Source organism: Eleutherodactylus coqui, chromosome 1 (genome assembly GCF_035609145.1).
Source record: "Eleutherodactylus coqui strain aEleCoq1 chromosome 1, aEleCoq1.hap1, whole genome shotgun sequence".
Taxonomy (NCBI): domain Eukaryota; kingdom Metazoa; phylum Chordata; class Amphibia; order Anura; family Eleutherodactylidae; genus Eleutherodactylus; species Eleutherodactylus coqui.
This window is the reverse complement of record NC_089837.1, coordinates 33844636-33868563: the sequence shown is the minus strand read 5'-3', so window position 1 is coordinate 33868563 and position 23928 is coordinate 33844636. Positions and strand designations below refer to the sequence as shown.

At 48.3% G+C, this 23928-nt stretch overlaps 1 protein-coding gene across 2 annotated transcripts in view; it reads left to right on the top strand.

The window, feature by feature from the left end:
* The first annotated feature begins 6999 nt into the window (after positions 1–6999).
* EFR3B (EFR3 homolog B) overlaps positions 7000–23928 on the top strand; it is a 137743-nt gene continuing 120814 nt past the window's right edge. For both annotated transcript variants that reach the window (XR_010791111.1, XM_066594749.1), the window contains exon 1: positions 7000–7039. Coding sequence is in view for 1 of the 2 variants with exons in the window: in XM_066594749.1 (XP_066450846.1) it covers positions 7033–7039 (7 nt within the window). In the remaining variant the exon portion in view is untranslated. The remainder of the gene's footprint in view (positions 7040–23928) is intronic.

Below are 23928 nucleotides of genomic sequence, written 5' to 3'. Positions count from 1 at the left end.
ATATAGTGATATGGAGCATGCTGGTATAACCTGGGTATCTTATGTATATAATTATGTATGTGCAGCAGGTATAAGTTATACATCTCCCTGTATATAGTGATATGGAGCATGCTGGTATAACCTGGGTGTCTTCTGTATATAATTATATATGTACAGCTGGTATAAGTCATACATCTCCTGTATATAGTGATATGGAGCATGCTGGTATAACCTGGGTATCTCCTGTATATAATTATATATGTACAGCTGGTATAAGTCATACATCTCCTGTATATAGTGATATGGAGCATACTGGTATAACCTGGGCATCTCCAGTATATAATTATATATGTACAGCTAGTATAAGGTATACATCCTGTATATAGTGATATGGAGCATGCTGGTATAACCTGGGTATCTTATGTATATAATTATGTATGTGCAGCAGGTATAAGTTATACATCTCCCTGTATATAGTGATATGGAGCATGCTGGTATAACCTGGGTGTCTTCTGTATATAATTATATATGTACAGCTGGTATAAGTCATACATCTCCTGTATATAGTGATATGGAGCATGCTGGTATAACCTGGGGATCTCCTGTATATTATTCTATGTGTACATCTCTCCAGTATATAGTGGTAAATAGATTATATTACTTATCTATTAACAGAGGCTTCATCTCTAAGTTTAGTTGTGAGTATAAAGCACATATATTTTTGTAAGCCTGGTGCCTCATGGTACCCCGATTCCTGTGCCGCCTGCGTCTACTGCGACATCACTGCGCGGGGGCCACATCTATCCTCCGGGTTCACGGCAGTTTCAGCTCTTCCCCGCAGCTTGTTCTGTTCAAGACAATCATTAGTGAATCTCCTGAGAAGTCACTAAACTAATAATCTGTATATAATTGGCTGTTGTTCAGCAGATGTAGCAGAGCCGAGGCGGTATCAGCATGTGTTATGTGTTTTACATAGGACTGCAACTAATAGGCCTGCTAATAGAAAGATATAGAAGTGTGAGAAACCAATTCAGCTCTGCTGCATCGGCACACGTAGCTGATAATTCTCTTAGGCTCGCATCGATGATGGCGGTCGCGTCACTCTTGCTGCGTGCGCAAAATATTTGTATTTTTGTGTATTCCGCAGGGTGTAATAACGGTGTACAAATATTTGTGTTCTTTATATTTCCACTGCCGATCATTTCCATAGAAACGGCTCGCCGCAGCGATCGCTGACAGGCTTTTCTTCGTGATAACTCGGTGATGATCATGTCTGCTGCACCTTGTCGTACGGAGGTATGGCGGACGCACGGCGCGCTCTACGGGCGTGCTGCGAGTATCAGCCCAAGTGCAAAGAATCCATCATTTACGGCAAGATTACGTATTCTTGCAGGTTCCCGCAATCGGCGACACTGCAAGCACTGAAGGGTTCATCCACATTTATCTTACCCCTACTACCATGCGGTGTGCTGAGACTTCCGCCTCAGGCAGCTCCAGTGTAATAATAGTATAACCCCTGGTGTCTGTGTTCCTGCACGCAGATGCTGGCCTGCCGGGCGGAGAGCCCAAGAGTCACACTGGCTGTTGCCAGCGGACAGGAACTGTGGTGACCTCCAGCTGGGCAGTATTAATACTGGGACCACCATGGGGTCACTACGAAAGGGAATCTGCCACCTACTATTAGCCCTATAAACTAAGCTGTTGCACTGAAAGTAAGTGACCCGTGGAGTCTGGGAATGTAGGTTTTATACTTACCTCCCTGTCATTTCCCTAGTGTCAGCGCTGAAAGCTGCCGCTCAATGCATTGAGTGGGGTTGTTCAGTCATCCGCCCGCTCTAATATTATAATGGATAGACTATTTAGCAGCCCTGGCAGCTCCTATGGAGGACACTATTACTACTCGGGTCACTATGGGGGTCACTATAGCCACTGGGGCCACTATGGGTGTCACTCTTACTGGATCCACTTTGGGGGTCACTATTACTACTGGGGCAACTGTCAGGGATCACTATTACTATTGGGGACACTATGGGGGTTACTATTACTGGGGTCAGTATTATTACTGGGCCACTATGGGGAACACTTACTACTGTGGCCAATATGTGGGTCACTATTACGACTGGGGCCACTATGGGGGGGTCAATATTACTGCTGGGGCCACTATAGGGGCCACTTACTGCTAGGGCCAATATGTGGGGGGCGGGGTCACTATTACTACAGGGTCCATTATGGGGGACACTTACTACTAGGGCTGCTATGGGGGTCGTTGTTACTACTGGGGCCACTAAGGGGGTGCACTTTTAGTACTGAGGCCGCTATAGGTTCACTATTACTACTGAGACTACTAACAGGGTTACTATTACTACTGGGGCCACTACTATGGGCACTATTACTACTGGGGCCACTACTAGGGGCACTATTACTATGGGAGCCACTACTAGGGACACTATTACTACGGGGGCCACTACTAGGGGCACTATTACTACGGAGGCCACTACTAGGGGCACTATTACTACTGGGGCCACTACTAGGGGCACTATTACTATGGGGGCCACTACTAGGGGCACTATTACTATGGGGGCCACTACTAGGGGCACTATTACTACGGAGGCCACTACTAGGGGCACTATTACTACTGGGGCCACTACTAGGGGGTGCACTTTTAGAACTGAGGCCACTATAGGTTCACTATTACTACTGATTCCACTAACGGGGTTACTATTACTACTGGGGCCACTACTAGGGGCACTATTACTACTGGGGCCACTACTAGGGGCACTATTACTATGGGGGGCACTATTACTACTGGGGCCACTACTAGGGTCACTATTACTATGGGAGCCACTACTAGGGACACTATTACTACGGGGGCCACTACTAGGGGCACTATTACTACTGGGGACACTACTAGGTGCACTATTACTATGGGGGCCACTACTAGGGGCACAATTACTATGGGGGCCACTACTAGGGGCACTATTACTACGGAGGCCACTACTAGGGGCACTATTACTATGGGGGCCACTACTAGGGGCACTATTACTACTGGGGCCACTACTAGGGGCACTATTACTACGGGGGCCACTACTAGGGGCACTATTACTATGGGGGCCACTACTAGGGGCACTATTACTACTGGGGCCACTACTAGTGGCACTATTACTACTGGGGCCACTACTAGGGGCACTATTACTACGGGGGCCACTACTAGGGGCACTATTACTATGGGGGCCACTACTAGGGGCACTATTACTACTGGGGCCACTACTAGGGGCACTATTACTACGGGGGCCACTACTAGGGGCACTATTACTCTGTCACTTCAGACCAGTCTCAAAGGTTAAAATATGTATTGGGAATCTCATGTATTGGAGCTCTCAATGCCTGTAAACTGAGTGGTGTTTTTCCATTGAGGTGCCATGTCACACCTAGCCTCAGGCAGCATAAAAGCTTGGGGCGACCCTGCCAGAAATTAAAAAACTGACAAGGACTAATACTTCTCACAGCTGAGGGTTTGGTACATTTGAATCCTCAGTGAGCTAAACACATCAGCAGCACAAAATCCTCTCCATTGTCTGTTACAATGTATCAGCCCACAGAGGATTGCCTGGACCGCTGTATGAAGTCATGTGGCATCTCTCAGCAGTGTGGGTCCGGATTGGTTTTCAGCCCTGCATATTAAGAAGAATGTCGGTATTCACTGACTGCAAGAAGAGATCTTACAAAACGATGAAGAATTGAAACACAAAGTCTATTACAAACCTGCAGTGAACATGAAAATAAAGCAGGTCCTATTTTCTTGCACACGCGAGAAATGCACAAAAAATTAGAATTCAATGGGTTCTATTCTGCGCGTAAATTGCACGCACGCAAGAACACGTGCAAATCTGTCCGTGTGAGAGAGCCAGAAATGTCGCTATAGCGTATGAATAAGAAATGGCACCACATGATACACATAAATTATGCTTCTATACTGTACAAGTGACTAACACTACAACACAGTACACACATACAATGCCTCTAAGTCTATAGTGTACAAATAGTGCCGCCACACAGTACACATAACTAATGTCACTATACTGTACAAATGAAGAGTGTGACCAATACATATAAATAATGCAGCTATGCTGTACCAATAAATGATGCTACAGTGATTCAGTACACTATATGACACTATACTGTATGAATAAGTAATGGCACCACATAGTACACATAAATAATGCTGCCATACTGTACAAATAACTAATGCCACAACACAGTACACACCAATAATGTTGATGTAGTGTACAAATAAATAGTGCCGCCACACAGTGCAAATAGATAATGCTATACTGTACAAATAACTAACGCTATACCACAGTGCACATAATGTCACTATATTCTACAAATACATACCGCCACCACACAGTGCACAAATAATGCTGCTATTCTGGTAAAATAATGCCATTACACAGTATACATAAATAGCGCTGCTATACGTCACATAAACTAATGTTCCAACATAGTGCACATAAATAATATGGCCATAGTTCCACCTTACAGTAGATACAAATAATGTGACAATAGTGCCAACACACAGTGCACAGAAGTAATGCAGCTATACTGTACAAATTATCAAAAATAATGCCACTATCTAGTTGTCATTACAATGTTCCCCAGGGGGGGGCTGCACATGAGGTATGGGGTGCAGGAGAACCTCCTGCGGGTGAAGTGAGGGTTGTATAGGGTGCAATAAAACCCCTTTTAGTGGAGTGAGAGACGCACATGAATTAATTGCAGTGGTACCTCCTTAGGATGGAATGAAGGCTGTATATAATGAGGTATGAGGTGCAACATTACCGTCTGTGGCTGAGGTATGTACATAAAGTACCGTATGACATTCAGAAGAACCCCTGTAGATAGAGTGAGGTCTGTATATGATCAGTTTTCAAGTGCAGTACATCTCCTTGTGGTTGGAGTGAGGTCTGTACATCAGGAGGTATGAGGTGCAGTAGAGCCTCCTGTTGTTGGAGTGAGGTCTGTACATGAGGAGGTATGAGGTGCAGTAGTGCCCCCTGTGGGTGGAGTGAGGTCTGTACATGAGGAGGTATGAGGTGCAGTAGTGCCCCCTGTGGGTGGAGTGAGTTCTGTACATGAGGAGGTATGAGGTGCAGTAGTGCCCCCTGTGGGTGGAGTGAGGTCTGTACATGAGGAGGTATGAGGTGCAGAAGGACCTCCTGTTGTTGGAGTGAGGTCTGTGTATGAGGAGGTATGATTTGCAGTAGTGGCCCCTGTGGGTGGAGTGAGGTCTGCACATGAGGAGGTATGATGTGCAGAAGGACCTCCTGTTGTTGGAGTGAGGTCTGTGTATGAGGAGGTATGATTTGCAGTAGTGGCCCCTGTGGGTGGAGTGAGGTCTGTACATGAGGAGGTATGAGGTGTAGTAGTGCCCCCTGTGGGTGGAGTGAGGTCTGTACATGAGGTGGTATGAGGTACTGTAGAACCTCCTGTTGTTGGAGTGAGGTCTGTACATGAGGAGGTATGAGGTGCAGTAGTGGCTCCTGTGGGTGGAGTGAGGTCTGTATATGAGGAGGTATACGGTGCAGTAGAGGCACCTGTGGGGGGAGTGAGGTCTGTACATGAGGAGGTATGAGGTGCAGTTGCGCTCCCTATTGGTGGAGTGAGGTCTGTACATGATGAGGTATGAGGTGCAGTAGCGCCCCCTATTGGTGGAGTGAGGTTTGTATATGGGAAGGTATGAGGTGCAGTAGCGCCCCCTGTTGTTGGAGTGAGGTCTGTACATGAGGTGGTATGAGGTACTGTAGAACCTCCTGTTGTTGGAGTGAGGTCTGTGTATGAGGAGGTATGAGGTGCAGTTGCGCTCCCTATTGGTGGAGTGAGGTCTGTACATGATGAGGTATGAGGTGCAGTAGCGCCCCCTATGGGTGGAGTGAGGTCTGTACATGAGGAGGTATGAGGTGTAGTAGTGGCTCCTGTGGGTGGAGTGAGGTCTGTATATGAGGAGGTATACGGTGCAGTAGAGCCCCCTATGGGTGGAGTGAGGTCTGTACATGAGGAGGTATACGGTGCAGTAGAGCCCCCTATGGGTGGAGTGAGGTCTGTACATGAGGAGGTATGAGGTGCAGTTGCGCCCCCTGTGGGTGGAGTGAGGTCTGTATATGAGGAGGTATGATTTGCAGTAGTGCCCCCTGTGGGTGGAGTGAGGTCTGTACATGAGGTGGTATGAGGTGTAGTAGAGCCCCCTATGGGTGGAGTGAGGTCTGTACATGAGGAGGTATGAGGTGTAGTAGCGCCCCCTGTGGGTGGAGTGAGGTCTGTATATGAGGAGGTATACGGTGCAGTAGAGCCCCCTATGGGTGGAGTGAGGTCTGTACATGAGGAGGTATACGGTGCAGTAGAGCCCCCTATGGGTGGAGTGAGGTCTGTACATGAGGAGGTATGAGGTGCAGTTGCGCCCCCTATTGATGGAGTGAGGTCTGTATATGAGGAGGTATGAGGTGCAGTAGAGCCCCCTATTGGTGGAGTGAGGTCTGTACATGAGGAGGTATGAGGTGCAGTAGCGCCCCCTGTTGTTGGAGTGAGGTCTGTATATGAGGAGGTATGAGGTGCAGTAGCACCCCCTGCTTGTGAGGTCTGTATTGAGGAGGTATGAGGTGCAGTAGCGCCCCCTGTGGGTGGAGTGAGGTCTGTATTGAGGAGGTATGAGGTGCAGTAGCGCCCCCTGTGGGTGGAGTGAGGTCTGTGTATGATGAGGTATGAGGTGCAGTAGCGCCCCCTGCTTGTGAGGTCTGATTCCCCTGTGTAGCCCCTCTCCTGCTGTACGTTATACTGAGGCTCTCCGGACCTCACGCCTCCTCTGCACAGCCAGCGAAGGGAAGCAGCAGGCCGATGCACGATGGGAGGGGAGATATTTACATAGCACCGCCCCCTCTCTGGGGAAGGGAGCTGAATGGCCTTTCTGCCCCTCCTCCCTCCATTCATTCCCTGCCCCCTCCCTGATGCTGGAGCCGAGGAGGAGACACCGACACAGAGCAGCGGCGGCCGGGAGCAGCGATGTATGGTAAGAGCGGGCGCTGGGCACTGCAGCATCACTGAGGGGCCCCTCGGATGGAAGACAGCTGCACACTGCAACACAGCTCTGCACTGCATGCAGCCTCATACATTGCCAGACACTACTGCACTGCATATCACCTGTACAGAACAAGGCACCCCTACACTGCCAGACATTACTACACTGCATGTCACCTGTACAGAACAAGGCACCCCTGCACTGCCAGACATTACTACACTGCATGTCACCTGTACAGTACAAGGCACCCTTACACTGCCAGACACTACTACACTGCATGTCACCTGTACAGTACAAGGCACCCTTACACTGCCAGACACTACTGCACTGCATGTCACCTGTACAGTACAAGGCACCCCTACACTGCCAGACACTACTACACTGCATGTCACCTGTACAGTACAAGGCACCCCTACACTGCCAGACATCACTACACTGCATGTCACCTGTACAGTACAAGGCACCCTACATTGCCAGACATTACTACACTGCATGTCACCTGTACAGAACAAGGCACCCCTGCACTGCCAGACACTACTACACTGCATGTCACCTGTACAGTACAATGCACCCCTGCACTGCATGTGACCTCTGCAACACACTGTATCCTACAACCCCCACACTACAACACAGCTCTGCACTACCAGACATTACTACACTGCATATCACCTGTACAGTACAAGGCATCCCTACACTGCCAGACATCACTACACTGCATGTCACCTGTACAGTACAAGGCACCCCCTACACTGCATGTCATCTGTACAGTACAAGTCACCCCCTACACTGCATGTCATCTGTACAGTACAAGGCACCCGCTACACTGCATGTCACCTGTACAGTACAAGGCACCCGCTACACTGCATGTCACCTGTACAGTACAAGGCAACCGTACACTGCCAGACACTGCATGTCATCCCATATACTGCCAGACACTACTACACTGCATGTCACCTGTACAGTACAAGGCACCCCTGCACTACATGTCACCTCTGCAACACACTGTATCCTACAACCCCCACACTACAACACAGCTCTGCACTGCATGCAGCCCCCTACACTAACAGACATTACTACACTGCATGTCCCCTGTACAGTACAAGGCACCCCCTACACTTTGTCACCTGTACAGTACAAGGCACCCCCTACACTTTGTCACCTGTACAGTACAAGGCAACCCTGCACTGCCAGACACTGCATGTCATCCCATATACTGTCAGATATTACTACACTGCATGTTACCTGTTCAGTACAAGGCACTCCTGCACTGCATGTCACCTTTGCAACACACTGTATCCTACAACTCGCACACTACAACACAACTCTGCACTGCATGTCACCCCATATACTGTCAGACATTACTACGCTGCATGTCACCTGTACAGTACAAGGCACCTCTGCAACACACTGTAATCTACCCCCTCCCCCCATACTATAACACAGCTCTCCACTGTATGTCACCCCACATACTATCACAAATAACCACACTGCATGTCACCCGTCAAGTACAAGACACCTCTACACTGTAAGGTCTCTGTCCACTGCAAACACCCCAACAATGTATATCAGCTGTACAGTTTAGGGCACCTCTTCTCTGCAAAACATTGTGCACTGCAAACATCTGCACTACAGCACAGCCATGCACTGCATGTCACCTTCTCTCTTCAAAACGCTGTGCACTGCAAACATCTGGACCACAACACATCTATGCACTGCATGCCACCCCCTACTCTGCTAAACATTACTACACTGTCTGTCACCTGTTCAGTACAAGACACCTCTACACTGCCAGACACTGCATATCCCCTCTGCAACACACTGTATACTGCAACCCCCCACACTACAACACAGATCTGGTGTGCATGTCACCTGTACAGTAAAAGACACCTCTACTCTGCAAGGTCCTTCTCAACTACAAGCACCTCAACAATGTATGTGACCTGTGCAGTACAAGACACATCTACACTGCAAGGCCCCCCTTCACTGCAAACACCCCAACAATTTATTTCTCCTGTACAGTACAGGGCATCACTACACTGCATGTCACCTTTTCTCTGCAAAACACTGTACACTGAAAACCAGCTATGCACTGCGTGTCACCTCCTACACTGCCAGACATTACTACACTACCTGTCAACAATACAGTGAAAGGTACATTTGACAGGTACAGATACACTGCACTGTATGTCATCTTGCAACACACAGTATACTGCAAGCCCCTATAGTACTACACATCTCTGCACTGCATATCACCTGTATACTACAATGCACCCCTACATTGCAAAACACATCTTCACTGCATGTCACCCACAACACTGCAAGACATTACTATGCTGCATGTCACACTGGGCACTGCAATCATATACGCTACAACACAGCTCTGCACTGCATGTCACCTGTACAGTACAAGACACCTTTACACTGCAAGGTTCCCACAGCCTGTACTGTAAATACTCCAACAATGTATGTCACCTGTACAGTACAAGATACCACTGCACTGCATGTCATCCCTGATGTCACCTGTATAGTACAGTGCATTCCTAGATTACTATAAACCAGTACACATCACTACCCTACAGTACAATATAGACATGCACTGTATGTCACCTGTAAAGTACAAGGCACCCCACACTGCTAAACACTACTGTATCATGTCACTCCCAATGCTGCCAGATACCACTTCATTTCACGTCATCTCTGCAAAATACTGTACACTGCAATCTAGTACCCTACAGCACATCTCCTCACTGGATTTCACCTGTACAGTGTACAATACATCAACGCTGCCAAACATCACTGCATTGTATGTCACCTTTGCAAAACACTGTATACCGCTACCCTCTACACTAAGACACAGCCCTGCACTGCATGTCAACCCCCTACTTCATAACCCATTACTGCACTGCATGTCACCTGCAAAGCAGGACCAAATGTCGCTGTTCCGCATGTCACCCCCACACTGAATACCGTATCACCTCTGTTCTGCAAAACACTGTGTGAACACTGCGCCCCTACATTAGAACACAGCCCTACACTGCATGTCGCCTGTACATTACAAGGCACCTTTGCTGCAAAACCTCCTAGCAGTGCATGTGACCCCCTACATGGTATGTCACTCCTATATTGCACTCTATTACAAGTCACCCCAGCACTTTGTGACGTCTATAGCAGGACTCCTCTGCACTGTAACATCTCCCCCACTGTCACCTCTGCATTACACTGCAACCGCCTGCATTACGGCATCCCCACGCAGTGCACACAACTCATTTGCACCTTCCTCTGCTGAAAAAACCCTAATTAATACATCCCCTACTACAAGACATCCCCATACACTGAGACCACTGCAAAACCCCCCCATGACGTATGTCAGCACTGCACTCCTGTAGACATTTCCATACTGCATGTTACCTCTATACCGCAAAACACATAAGACAACCCAACTATTCAAGCCTTCTTCTACAGTAACACCCCTACATTACATAGACCTCTGCAGTGCAGACCCCACCGCACTGCAAAACACCCTTCACTGGACAGAAGTGTGTGACCTGTCACTTCTACCTTCACACGGACATCTCACATCTTGTGGGTCACTCCTAGCACACTCGATCATGTTGGGTTTGGGGGCCCCTAGGGATCAGTGGGACAGGGGACACCCAGCTGGTCAGTGACTGGCCCTCACTGGTGTCACCACACTGTAATGAGGGAGAATTGGATTTACAGGGGAATCCTTCGTCTCATTGGCTGAGAGCGTGTATTATGTCATGACTGTATTATCACCCTCATCCTCCTCCTTTGTATACGCCGTATCTCCCGCTGCATCCTTATACACGACAGTGTTGGGGTCTGATGTGTCGGTGCGAATCAGGCTGTCCTGTACTGCATCAGGATTGGGATTGAGATGCCTAATTACTGCGACAGTGACTGATGGAACAGCCAATTTCCCCGTCTTTTTGACACTTGTCTTTTCTTACTGATGTGTAGATGTAGCAGAGCTGAGTCATACCCGCTGCATTATTAAGAACTCCACAGGGGAGTGCGAGAAGGTTTAACCCTCCCAACCCACCAGGACCCCCCAGCAATATTATACGATGATGCGTCCTAAATCCTGGCCACCATCTTTGTTTCTCTGGCGACTATATAATGACCGCCCCAATTTCTAAGGGATTTTACCGCAGTATCCATGGAATTTGGAGAAAAGGTTAAGAAAGAGTTAAATGACAAACTGAGCTCTGCTACATCTGTTCTGTACTGCTGCTCTCGCATACTAGGTGTAGCTTGTGGTTTACTGTGCGCACTTGATATGTTGATGATGCAAAGTAATCTGAATTCTGGTATTACCCCGTGTTGTCTGAAGAGCTGACAATCTACTTGATTCTTATTGGACTAAAATTCCTTGACTAACAGAGCTTGTAATCTAATTTGTACTTGGTGACTAGGGGGATACATGCAGTAAAGGGGCGAAATTCAAAATTAGGCCCCTTTCAAGTTCACACAAACTTAACCACCTTCCAGAGACAGGATGGTGCCATGTTTTTAGTACCGCCCCCAAGGACCAAATTTGCTTGACCCTCAAAGCTTACAGTCTAACGTGGAGTAAGTCATGCAGACCAAATGAGCAGGGGACTATATGAGTACAGAGGGCACCATGGCAAACATTTAAACATGGCCCCCCCTGCAGCACTCCATATCAGGAGAAACTGATTATTTGTCCCGCCCCCTAGGAGCAAATTGGTTTGAAACAAGGAGCTTACAATCTAATTTTTAGTAAGTGACTAGGGTTATACATGGAGTAAAGGAAGCATCACAGCAGGTTCCAGGTTCACACAAACTTAACTTTCTGCTTGAGTCAGGAGGACCCTATGTTTATTTGTCACCCCCCCCCCCTTCCTCCAAGTCTATCACCGTCTAATTTTTAGTAACACGGGCACAGACCACATGACTAGGGGAAAATAAAGAGAAGAGGAGGCACCATGGTAAAACAGGGCCCCTCTCTGATGCGTCTTAATCCAAACCACCATCCCATCCTAGAGCTGATTGGCTATGGTACGCTCCGCCCCCAAGGAACTGATTGATTTGAACCAAGGAGCTTACAATCTAATTTTTAGTTAGTGATTAGGGGTATGCAATGGAAAAAAGGTGGCACCATTGCAAAATTCAAAATGAGGCTCTGTTCTGGCTCACAGGACTTAACCTCTTTCCTGAGAGACTGTTGTTTGTCCCTCCCCCGAGGAGCACATATTCTTGAAACAAAGAACTTACAATCTAATTTTTAGTTACTGAAGAGTAGAACACATGACCAAGGAACAAGAGGGCCACGACTATAGGACCATGGAGCAACCTGTAGTTTTGAGCTTCCTGGTTCATGAATAGAATGCTACATCTGCAGTAAAGACTGACAGTAGAACAATGAAGCTGAAGGGAACTGTAACGTTTAGAAATGTAAATATACATGCTGTATGAGAGCCTCTTTAACTTGGATGACAACCGCTGACGGAGTCAAACTGGCGGCCATATTGCTTGTCATTGCAGTATACTAACTGTTCAGTGTCTATTTTTTATATATTAGTAGGCCTGGCCCTTTAAAATCTCTCCCCCCTCCTCCTCCCCATGCTGTCTGGTTGGTGAGAGAATTACTCAGGTCTATGGAATATATTTCAGCATTGAGGATGACGGGTACAAGCTGTGCCCGCATGTCTGCTGCCACTCTGGGCACATTATTCCAGCCAGTGATCTGTACCGGTGACAGGGACCTTTGAATCCTGCCAGTGTGTCCGGTGCTCTGTGAGAACTCTGCAGGGGTCCTGTGAACAATGACAGGCTGTGCGGCCGCAGCAGAGGAACAGGAACTGTGATGTTTTGTAATTGGGGATTATGGGGAAGTAATGCAGACTCCACATGAGGGACGTTCCAGCAGGTTCTGGAAATCGTGGCCACAGATATGGCATTACTGAGGGTGCTGACGGGGTTTTCTGTCTGGAGCCATGTTCTCACTCAGCTTTTTGGTTCATGAATAGAATGCCAGGACAACAGTGAAGACTGACACCAGTGCAAGTGAATGCTGGTGTGAAGGGTGAATGTGCGTCCAGCGTCTCTGAGCATCTGTATGGGGTACAGTATCCCCTTACTGAAGTAACGCCACACACTGTTGGGGTCTGATGTAGTGTCGGGGGGATCAGGCATCAGGATTGGGATTGAGATGCCTAATTACTGCGACAGTGACTGACGGAACAGCCAATTTCCCAGTCATTTTGACACTTGCCTTTTCTTACTGATGTGCAGATGTAGCAGAGCTGAGTCATACCCGTTGCATTATTAAGAACCCCATCAGGGGGTGTGAGAAGGTTTAACCCTCCCAACCCACCAGGACCCCCCAGCAATATTATACGATGATGCGTCATAAATCCTGGCCACCATCTTTGTTTCCCTGGTTGCTATATAATGGCAGCCAGCAGTCTAGCAGGTTATGTTTGCTGTCAGCAAGCAGAGATTCTAACATATTGGTGCTGGAATCTACAAGGGATGTTCCCACGGTTTCCCTTGAAGTTGGAGAAAAGGGTTAAGAAGAAGCTAAATGACAAACTCAGCTGTGCTACATCTGTTCTGTACTGCTGCTCCCACATACTGCGTGATTTACTTGATCAACAGAGCTTACAATCTAATTTTAGTTACATATAAGCACACAACATGACCAGGGTAATACAACTAGAGGAGGGGCACCTTGGCGAAACTGGGCCCCCTGATGCTGCCTAACCCACACCTGCAGCCCATACCAAAATAGACTGACTATTGTTTGTCCCGCCCCCTAGGAGCACATTTTTTAAACCAAAGAGCTTACAATCTAATTTTTAGTTAGTGACTAGAGATATACATGCAGTAAAGGGGGCACCATGACAAAATTCAAAATGAGGCCCCTTCCAAGGTCACACTAACTTTAGCACTTTACTAAGACAGGGTGGCTCTGTTTGTTTGCCCCGCCCCCAAGGAGCAAATGTACTTATCCCACAAAGTTTACAGTCTAATTTGTAGTACCCCATATGCAGACCCATAACCAGGGGATTATATGAGACGAGGGGCACCACGGCAAAAATTAAGCAGGAGCCCCCTCCTGCAGCACTCTGTGCCAGGAGAAACTGACTATTGTTTATTCCACCCCCTAGGAACACATTGTCTTGAACCAAGAAGCTTACAATCTAATTATTAGTTAGTGACTAGGGTTTTACATGGAGTAAAGGGGGCAATATGACAAATTAAAAAAAGGGGCTCCTTCCAGGTTCACACAAACTTAACCTCCTTCTTGAGTCAGGAGACCCTATGCTTGTTTGTTGGCCTCCCTAGGGGAAAGTTTTCTTGCCCCGCAGAGCTAACCATCCAATTTTTAGTTACTCAGACGCAGGTCACATAACCAGGTAAAGACAAAGAGGGGGCACCATGGCAAAAACAGGGCCCCTTTTTGCTGCATCTTAATTAACACCTCTACCCCATACCAGAGAAGACTGGCTTATGTTTGCTCCGCCCCCAAGGAGCAAAATGTTTTGAATAAAGGAGCTTACTGTCTTAGGTTTTAGTTGATGACCAGGGGTATACAAGTAGTCAAAGGGGTAAATTCAAAATGAGACCTTTTTCAAGTTCCCACAGACTTAACCCCTTTCTTGAGAAATGAGGGCCCCTGTTTGTCCTCCTCTAATGATCAAGCTTCTATGACCCTTGGAGCTTCTGATCTAGTTTTTAGTTATACGCAGAGCACATGATATGGGGAATTTAAAGAGAAGGGTCACTATAGCAAAAAATAAAAGAGGGCTTCCTTCTACTGCACTCCATACAAGGTGAGACTGTCGTTTGTCCCTCCCCCGAGGAGCGTACAATCTAATTTTTAGTTACTGAATAGTAGAACACATGACCAAGGAACAAGAGGGCCACGACTATAGGACCATGGAGCAACCTGTAGTTTTGAGCTTCCTGGTTCATGAATAGAATGCTAGATCTGCAGTAAAGACTGACATCAGTTGAAAAAATGGAGCTAAAGGGAACTGTTCTCAGTGATGTAAATATACATGCTGTATGAGAACCTGTTTAAGTTGGATGACAACCGCTGTCGGAGTCAACATGACGGCCGTATTGCTCGTTGCTGCAGTGTAGTAACTATTCAGTGTATATTTTTTGTATACTAGTAGGACTGGCCCTTTAAATACTCATCACTCCCCCGCCCCCTGCTGTCTGGATGGTGAGGAAATTATTCAGGTCTATGGAATATATTTCAGCATTGAGGATGACGGGTACAAGCTGTGCCCGCCTGTCTGCTGCCACTCTGGGCACATTATTCCAGCCAGTGATCTGTACCGGTGACAGGGACCTTTGGATCCTGCCAGTGTGTCCGGTGCTCTGTGAGAACTCTGCAGGGGTCCTGTGAACAATGACAGGCTGTGTGGCCGCAGCAGAGGAACAGGAACTGTGATGTTTTGTAATTGGGGATTATGGGGAAGTAATGCAGACTCCACATGAGGGACGTTCCAGCAGGTTCTGGAAATCGTGGCCACAGATATGGCATTACTGAGGGTGCAGACGGGGTTTTCTGTCTGGAGCCATGTCTCTAATTCATGAATAGAATGCCAGGAGAACAGTGAAGACTGACACAAACAGGCCAGTGCAAGATAAGAATGTGTGTCTAGTATCTCTAATCTGGTCCTCTGACAGTTTGTTACATTGTATCACTGAAGATTAATAAATAAGCGCAGTAGGACAAAATGTTCTCCCATTTACTCTATTTACTGACAACAAGCAGATATCTTAAAACCTGAGATGATATGCGATCACATGACCACTCCGCGCCAGCAGCTGCATTTTGGCTGTGAGGTTCTTCTACACTGTCAGTCATTGTTACATGGTTTCCATGACTCATCCGGGTTCCTTCACCCGCAGGACCTCATTACCCAGAGCACATTGTGCAAATGGATACAATTGTGTCTGTCTACATAAGCTCAACAGGCTGGAGTCCTGACTGATACATTGTAGCAAACCACCAGATTTGTGCAGCTGATGTGCTGAGCTCACAGAGCATTGTCTACAACTGAGAGCAGGACTAACTCTGTACAGTGTATCAGTCTGCAGTCTGGGCTGTTGAGCTGTTGACTGCAATTCTGTTTGGTTCGGCCAGTGAGTGAGCATCGGCGGTTTGTCTTCGCCAACCCTAAGGAAGAAGGGAGAAGGAAAAAAAAAGAAATATTTTTCCTTCTTTTTCTTTCTTCTTTTTCCTTTTTCTTCGTTGTCCTTCTATTTTCCTTCTTCTTCATTTTTGCTTTACCTTTTTTTCTTTCTTTTCCCCTCCTCCTACTTCTTCCTTCTTTCTCCTTTTTCTTCTTTTTCCTTCTCTTTTGTCTTTTTCATTCTATTTTATCTGTTTTTAAATTTCTTTTTCCTCCTTCTTATTTTCCTTTTCCTTCTTTTTTCTTTTCCTCCTTTCCTCCTTCTTATTTTTCCTTCTTCACCCTTTTCCCTCCTCTTCTTTTTACTTCTTTCCTTCGTTAACATTACAAACAGCTGTCCAGTACTGAGATTCCCTCCAAGGTGACCCATTCTCACACAAGCGCGTTGAGCCGCGATTACTGCGGCAGGTAGAACGCTCCCATTGATTTTTGAGTGCTGTCTGCTCTATTTTGCCACGTTTTTGCGCTTTTTAACCCCTTAAGGACCAGGTTGTTTTGTACCTTAAGGACCAGACACTTTTTAGGGATTTTACCTATGTGGTGGTTTTACTGCTCCATTTTTTTTCCTTTAGCTACCAAAATTATTTTTGCTGTGTTTTTTTTCCCGTGCCATATAGGACTATTTTTTTAATATTTTTTTCACTGACTTTTTTTTCCCATTTTTTAGTTTTATTGGGGGTAAAATGCTAAAAAAAATGATTTTTTTTAACATTTATAATTTTTATAAAAAATTATTTTTATATTTACACTAAAATAAAGTATGGGAATGGGTTCCTCTATTTGTTTTGGACGTTTTGATATATAGTATGTATGGTTTTGGTTTACAGGGCCCATACGGCGACGGTTTTTGTTGGCGTTGTTTGTGTTATTCTCCTTTTGTATGTATTGTTGTTTTATTCTGTTATTTTGTTTTACTTATTTATGTAATTGTGTTTTTTACTATCTATGTCCCCCATGACGTCATAGAAGACCTCTGGGGGACATTCACATATTTATTTTTTTTTTACTTTATTTGACACTTTCCCACTGTAGCTGGGGCGTCCATAGTAACCCTAGTTATAGGGGAAAGCAACCCCTGTGGTGACATTAGTCACCTGCAGAGCTGCCAGGGTCTAAGTCTGACCCTCCAGCTCTGCAGTAGCAGGGAATCCCGGGAGGTCACATGACCCCCCCCCCCTCTCCGAGGCTCCCGTAGTGAAAGTACTTCTTACTTTCACCTTCCCCATACAGTGCTCATATCGGGAAAGCAGAAGGCAGGAAGGGTTAAAAACCCCTCCTGCCATCTGCTCCGGGTTATCAGCTGTCACTAACAGCTGATAACCTGTTCCTGTCTCTGACTGATTGCAGAGCAGGAGACTTAGAGCACCGCTGTATTTTTACTATCGGCGGTGCTCTAAGCCCAGGACCAGCCGCCGTATATATACAGTGGCTGGTCCTAAATGGGTTAATGCTCCTCCTCACCCATCACAATGGTCGGGTGCACTAAAAACCACTGCTCGACGCAGTGATCTGTATCTGAAAACGGCGGTCGAAAAACTGCTGCTGCTAAGTGTGAGAGCGGCCTAAGGGCTTATGCAGACGACCGGGTATTCGCCAGCCGATATACGCTGTCCCTCTCTGCAGGGGGAGGAGGATGGAAGAGCCGGGGGGCAGTGCTGTGAGCTCTCGCCCCGTCTTTGCCTCCTCTCCGCCCCTCTGCACTATTTGCAATGAGAGGAGGCGGGACTAAGTTCTGTGAATTAGCTCCGCCCCCATCCTGCCACCCCTCATTGCAAATAGTGCAAAGGAGCGGAGAGGGGGTAGAGAGAAGGCAGAGAAGGGGCGGGAGCTCAGAGCACTGCTCCCAGCTCTTCCAGCTTCCTCCCCCTGCAGAGAGGGATGCGGTATATCGGCTGGCGTGAATATCCGGCTGATATACGGTCATCTGAATGAGCCCTAAGAGTGTTGTATGGGGCTCTTAGTGTCATACACCAGTTTTAGGGGTTTGGTGAAGTTCAAGTTCAGTTCAGACTAATTTGGAATTAACCAAACTTTTTGCCAAATTCGGCGAACTGTCCGAATCAAACTTTCCATGAATGTGACCAATTCATAAAGAGCCGCACACCCGTAATCATGTGGGCACATCTCTGACCTTTGTGGGCCTGAAGCTGAGATCTGCGCCAGCTATGAACTGTAAATTTACACCAATGCTTCGCAATCTGAGGGACTGTGGAAGGCCACGCCCCCACTAACCCCGCCCCACTAACCCCGCCCCCACTAACCCCGCCCCCTATCCGCATCACTTTTCAGAATAAAAGGTAGAAATTGCAAATTTTGGAGCAAATATGGCATGTGCGTGAATCTGACAAGTGAGTGATTTGTCGCTCAGTCCCCTGTGGGCATTCGTGTGTAGACGGGGCATTTATCGCCCGAATTTGCTGTTTCCAATTAGCAATCCTTCATCTACAGAGCTGCGACTATTGGCCTGGAAACAAAATCAAAGGACCATCGATTGACATTCATTCACATTGGGACAAGAATCAGGTTTGTGACGTTGAGAGTATGCAATGTATGCTGATTCTGGGGTGACCCTCAGCCACATGGGGGCGCTCACAGGACTTGGTCTGCTAAAAGGAGTCACAATCCGGCTGTGCCTCTTGGCCAATCAGGGTAGGAGGCAAAGTCATTAGTAAATGATAGACCCTATTAGAAGACGCGCCGAACCGGAGCCTTCAGTCATTCCTACCTGCGATACTGTGTAACAAACTGCTCATACTACCACGGACGGTACAAGCTAGACCGCGAAATCCAGAGCTGCGGGATCTGCGGTAAAATCAGGAACATGATTTCAATTGTTCAGGTCAGTACAGGAGAAGTAATGTATGTACACAGTGGCTCCACCAGCAGAATAGTGAGTGCAGCTCTGGAGTATAATACAGGATGTAACTCAGGATCAGTACAGGATAAGTAATGTATGTACACAGTGACTCCACCAGCAGAACAGTGAGTGCAGCTCTGCAGTATAATACAGGATATAACTCAGGATCAGTACAGGATAAGTAATGTATGTACACAGTGACTCCACCAGCAGAATAGTGAGTGCAGCTCTGGAGTATAATACCAAATGTAACCCAGGATCAGTACAGGATTAGTACAGGATAAGTAATGTATGTACACAGTAACTCCACCAGCAGAATAGTGAGTGCAGCTCTGGAGTATAATACAGGATGTAACTCAGGAGCAGTACAGGATAAGTAATGTATGTACACAGTGACTCCACCAGCAGAATAGTGAGTGCGGCTCTGGAGTATAATACTGGATGTAACTCAGGATCAGTACAGGATAAGTATTGTATGTACACAGTGACTCCACCAGCAGAATAGTGAGTGCAGCTCTGGAGTATAATACAGGATGTAACTCAGGAGCAGTACAGGATAAGTAATGTATGTACACAGTGACTCCACCAGCAGAATAGTGAGTGCAGCTCTGGAGTATAATACTGGATGTAACTCAGGATCAGTACAGGATAAGTAATATATGTACACAGTGACTCCACCAGCAGAATAGTGAGTGCAGCTCTGGAGTATAATACAGGATTTAACTCAGGATCAGTACAGGATAAGTAATGTAATGTACACAGTGACTCCACCAGCAGAGTAGTGAGTGCAGCTCTGGAGTATAATACAGCATGTAACTCAGGATCAGTACAGGATGAGTAATGTATGTACACAGTGACTCCACCAGCAGAAGAGTGAGTGCAGCTCTGGAGTATAATACAGCATGTAACTCAGGATCAGTACAGGATAAGTAATGTATGTACACAGTGACTCCACCAGCAGAAGAGTGAGTGCAGCTCTGGAGTATAATACAGCATGTAACTCAGGATCAGTACAGGATAAGTAATGCATGTACACAGTGACTCCACCAGCAGAATAGTGAGTGCATCTCTGGAGTAAGGTGTGGTTTGTTGGAGCTCCTCAGAGAACCAGGGTGTGGTTGCAGTCCCAGCTGGAAGCCTGTTTTGGAGCCCAGGATCAGTGCACTCATCTAGGCTTCTTGTTCTATGGAGCCACGCAATTCCCCCCCCCCGGCTTCGGTCGGAGGGGGGGAATGCTGAGAAGGCAGCGACAACACCATCAGCGGCGCTGGCGGCATACGTGGTTTCAGCAGCAACAACCAGGAAAGCCGGAGCAGCTAGTAAAGCTGCGAAGAGAGAGGGTCCGGGTCGCAGGCGCAGTGACATGGCCCAGCAGGTTGGTGCAGCTGCATCTGACAGCGCCGGAAGCGAAATGATGACCCGCAGTCAAACTCGCAGCCAAACGCTCAGCAAAGGAGGTAAGCCGCAGTGGAGTGATCGCAGGAAAGGGGAGTCGGTGGTAGAGCTGGCCTCCCGTCTGGCCACCAGCATGGCGGACTATGAGCGTGCGGGGAGAGAAATCCTCCTGCAGAAGGAGAAGCTGCGGTCGGCCAGGTCGCTAAAGGACCAGACCGCTGCTAAAGGCAAGAAAGATGTAATAAGCAAGACTATACAGGACTGTAAAGATTGCATACAGAGCTGCAAGGAAGAGAGGGACAGGATTCTAGAGCAAAGTGGTCCCTTTAGGGAAAAGTTACTTAACGGTGATAGATTTTCCAAAATGGCATCAGGATACAGTGGTCACAAGAAGGCTGATCACTCCAGCGATGGAGACAGCGGTGGTGACTGTACTGACGAGGATGCCTTTGAGGATAGCCTGAGGGAACAGCCTGTCTGCTCAGGAGAGCAGACCCAGAGTGGCACTACAACCACCAGCAGCCTCCGGCCGGAGCAAGTTGCGCTGCCTCTAACCTCCGGGGATTCAGATCCAGAGGAAGATAAAAGCGATGGGGGCGCTTTAATAATGCAGCAGATAAGGCTGTTGGAATCCCCCCCCAATATGAGCGGCCTTAAGTTTGGTGATGATTTACCAGAAGAGGATGTGAAAATCAAGACAAAAAAAGGGAAAAAAAAGAATTTGGTGCAGGAGAAATTTGTGTATGTGACGGGGGGCGCTGGTTTGGCTGCAAAGTCGGATCAGGGCACCCCCACCCTGAGAACCCCGGTTTCTGACTCTGCAGTGGGTTTTGAACATGGGAACAGGGATAAAGGAGTTAAACTGGCCGGGTCCTCTGTCCCTGTTTCAGTTAGTGCAGTGATAGAAACAGCCAGCAGGGCGGCCAGCACAGGACAAGGCAAGGTGGCAAAAGAATTTGGCAGTGGCGGAACTGCCAGCACCAGTAAGGCCAGTGATGCAGAGGGTGCTGCGGGGTCGGGATCGGGGGTCCCCCGTGCGACAGGTCGGTCTGCAGGGGTCCCTCAGTCTAGGTCCCAGTCTAGGTCCCAGGCACCCAGTGATGTGGAGGCTGCTGGCAAAAGTAAGGAAAAAAGCAAAAATAAAAATACTAAAAGTGCTGGAATGCAGAGTGCCGACCATGGGGGGGTCATTACGGTGGTTGCAGCTGCGCAAGATGGGGCAGCAGTGCCACCCCCAAGGTCTACCAAGGCCCAAAATAAAAAAGCTGCTTCCAACCCAAAGTCTGGTCCAGAGGGTCTTGGTATGAAAGGTCTTGGTATGAAAGGTGTGGATATGTCTGGTGCGGCCAGCGTGTCTGATGCTCCGATGCACTCGGAGGCACGGGCTGCAGCTACTGTTCCCGGCACAGGGGCACCTACTGTAAATATAGGCACAGGTTCTAGGGATGGTCAGGGCACATCACAGGTTCCAGTCGCCCCTCCGGTGGCGACCACAGCTGGTAGGAGTTATGCCAGTGTCGCCGCTGGAGGGGAGGGGTCCTCCTTGTCTCCAGGCTCTAGAGAGGGCGTATTGCAACAGCGCCTCCTGGGGGCTCTACGGAAGGGGGAGAGTTCAATCACAGTTGGAGGAAGAGAGGTGAACCTATCTCTTTGGACAGAGAGACACGGCTTAGGAGCCTTCCGAGAGCAAAGGGGGGAGACCGTATGGTCCCTACCAACACCCGGGCAGGACGCAGGTCGTAGGAATGTGGTCCGTCTTCGTTGGAGGGGCAATGATACATGCCCCCCGAGGGCGAGAGTAGTGGAGCTTCTACTGAAGATGGGCTTCAGGGCGGTTGACATCTTTGCCCTGATCCATCCCTTCGGCACGTCTGAGTTTGACATCAGCTTCGTTCGCCCAGAGGGGCTAGAACTCTTCTGGGGGAATTACGAGCTGATGAAAAGCGAGCCCGGCTGGCGAGACTTTGCCGTCCAGGTGGTGTCTCGCCAGAACGAAGTCAAGAAGGTGACCGTTTTGACTCGTAACGAGTCGCTTTCTTGTTTTGATATTATGACGTGGCTCGGTCGATACGGAGAGGTGACAGACATGCCCAGAAAGAACCGGGATGAGCACGGCATCTGGTCCGGGGCCTGGACATTCTTGGTCAAGCTGAAGCGTTCAGGAAACTCAGTGGCACACATACCTTCTGCAGCCTTCCTCGGCAGGGATCGTATCTTGGCCTTTTACCAGGGGCAGCCGAAGCTCTGCCACAGGTGCGGCGACCCCTCACACTTGAGCGCCGCTTGTAAGACCTTGAAGTGCGCTCTGTGTGGGGGTGTGGGTCATCTAGCCGCCTCCTGTGCAGAGATTAGGTGTAACCTGTGTGGTGACCTTGGTCACCCATTCAGTCGCTATCCACGCTCCTTTGCCAATGCGGTCTCAGCACCTACGGATGGGGGCCACGGTGCGGCCTCTGGGGGTGAGGGGACTAGCAGAGGTGGAGGAGCTCAGGAGCCAGGGAAGAACCGGCAAAAGACGCCTGCTGAGCAGAGGCGTCAGGACAAACGCAGACGGAGCAGGGAGCTGACAGGAGCGCCCACAGCAGGTGAGTCAATGGTGGCCCCTGTTCCTGAAGCAAATTGTGCGGCTGAGGCCTTGAGGGACAGCGAAGTGGATGAAGAGGACAGGAGGATCCAGAGGGAGGAGAGAAATACCAACTCTTCAGATTCCTCCCACTATGAGAGTGTGGATGAGGAAGGAAAGAGGTGGTTAGAGAAACGGCGTAAGCTAGGTGCCACTAGGAGAAAGCGAAGGGGGGATTCAAGATCTTCTCCCACCCCTGGCAAAGTACTGGAAGGAGAAGCCAGCTCGCCTCCAGTTGGACTCTCCAACAGGTACCGGGCCCTTCAAGACATCTCTTCCTCCTCTGAGGGGGAAGCGAAGGGCAAGGTGCCTGGGGCAAAGAAAGGGTCAACAGGGGGCGCTGAGTCTCCTACTCGTGGAGGCATAGTTCCTTCCGGGGAGGGGGCTACTCTGGAGCCTGGAAACAAGGACGATGGGGTCGGGGGATCCCCTGCTATGGACACATCTGTGTCCAAAAAAAGAAGCAAGGGGCTTTCCTCTGACCCCGAAGAAGCGGGTGTGAGGAAGAAAGCCATCTAATTTAATCACTCATGATAGCGGCACCCACTCCGCTGACTCTGGCATCAATTAACGTTGCCAGCATTAAGTCGGATACGGCTAGATTTGCGGCCTTTGATTTTCTCGGCCGCGTTGAAGCCGACATTTTATTCTTGCAGGAGACCAGGCTGTCCGATTTGGCAGCCATACATAAGGCAAAAAGGGAGTGGAGGTCAGGCCCTTCCTACTGGTCTCTTGCGGCCGAGCCGTATAGCGGAGTGGCGGTCCTTTTTACCGCAGCGGTCGAATGCCGACGAGTTATTGAATT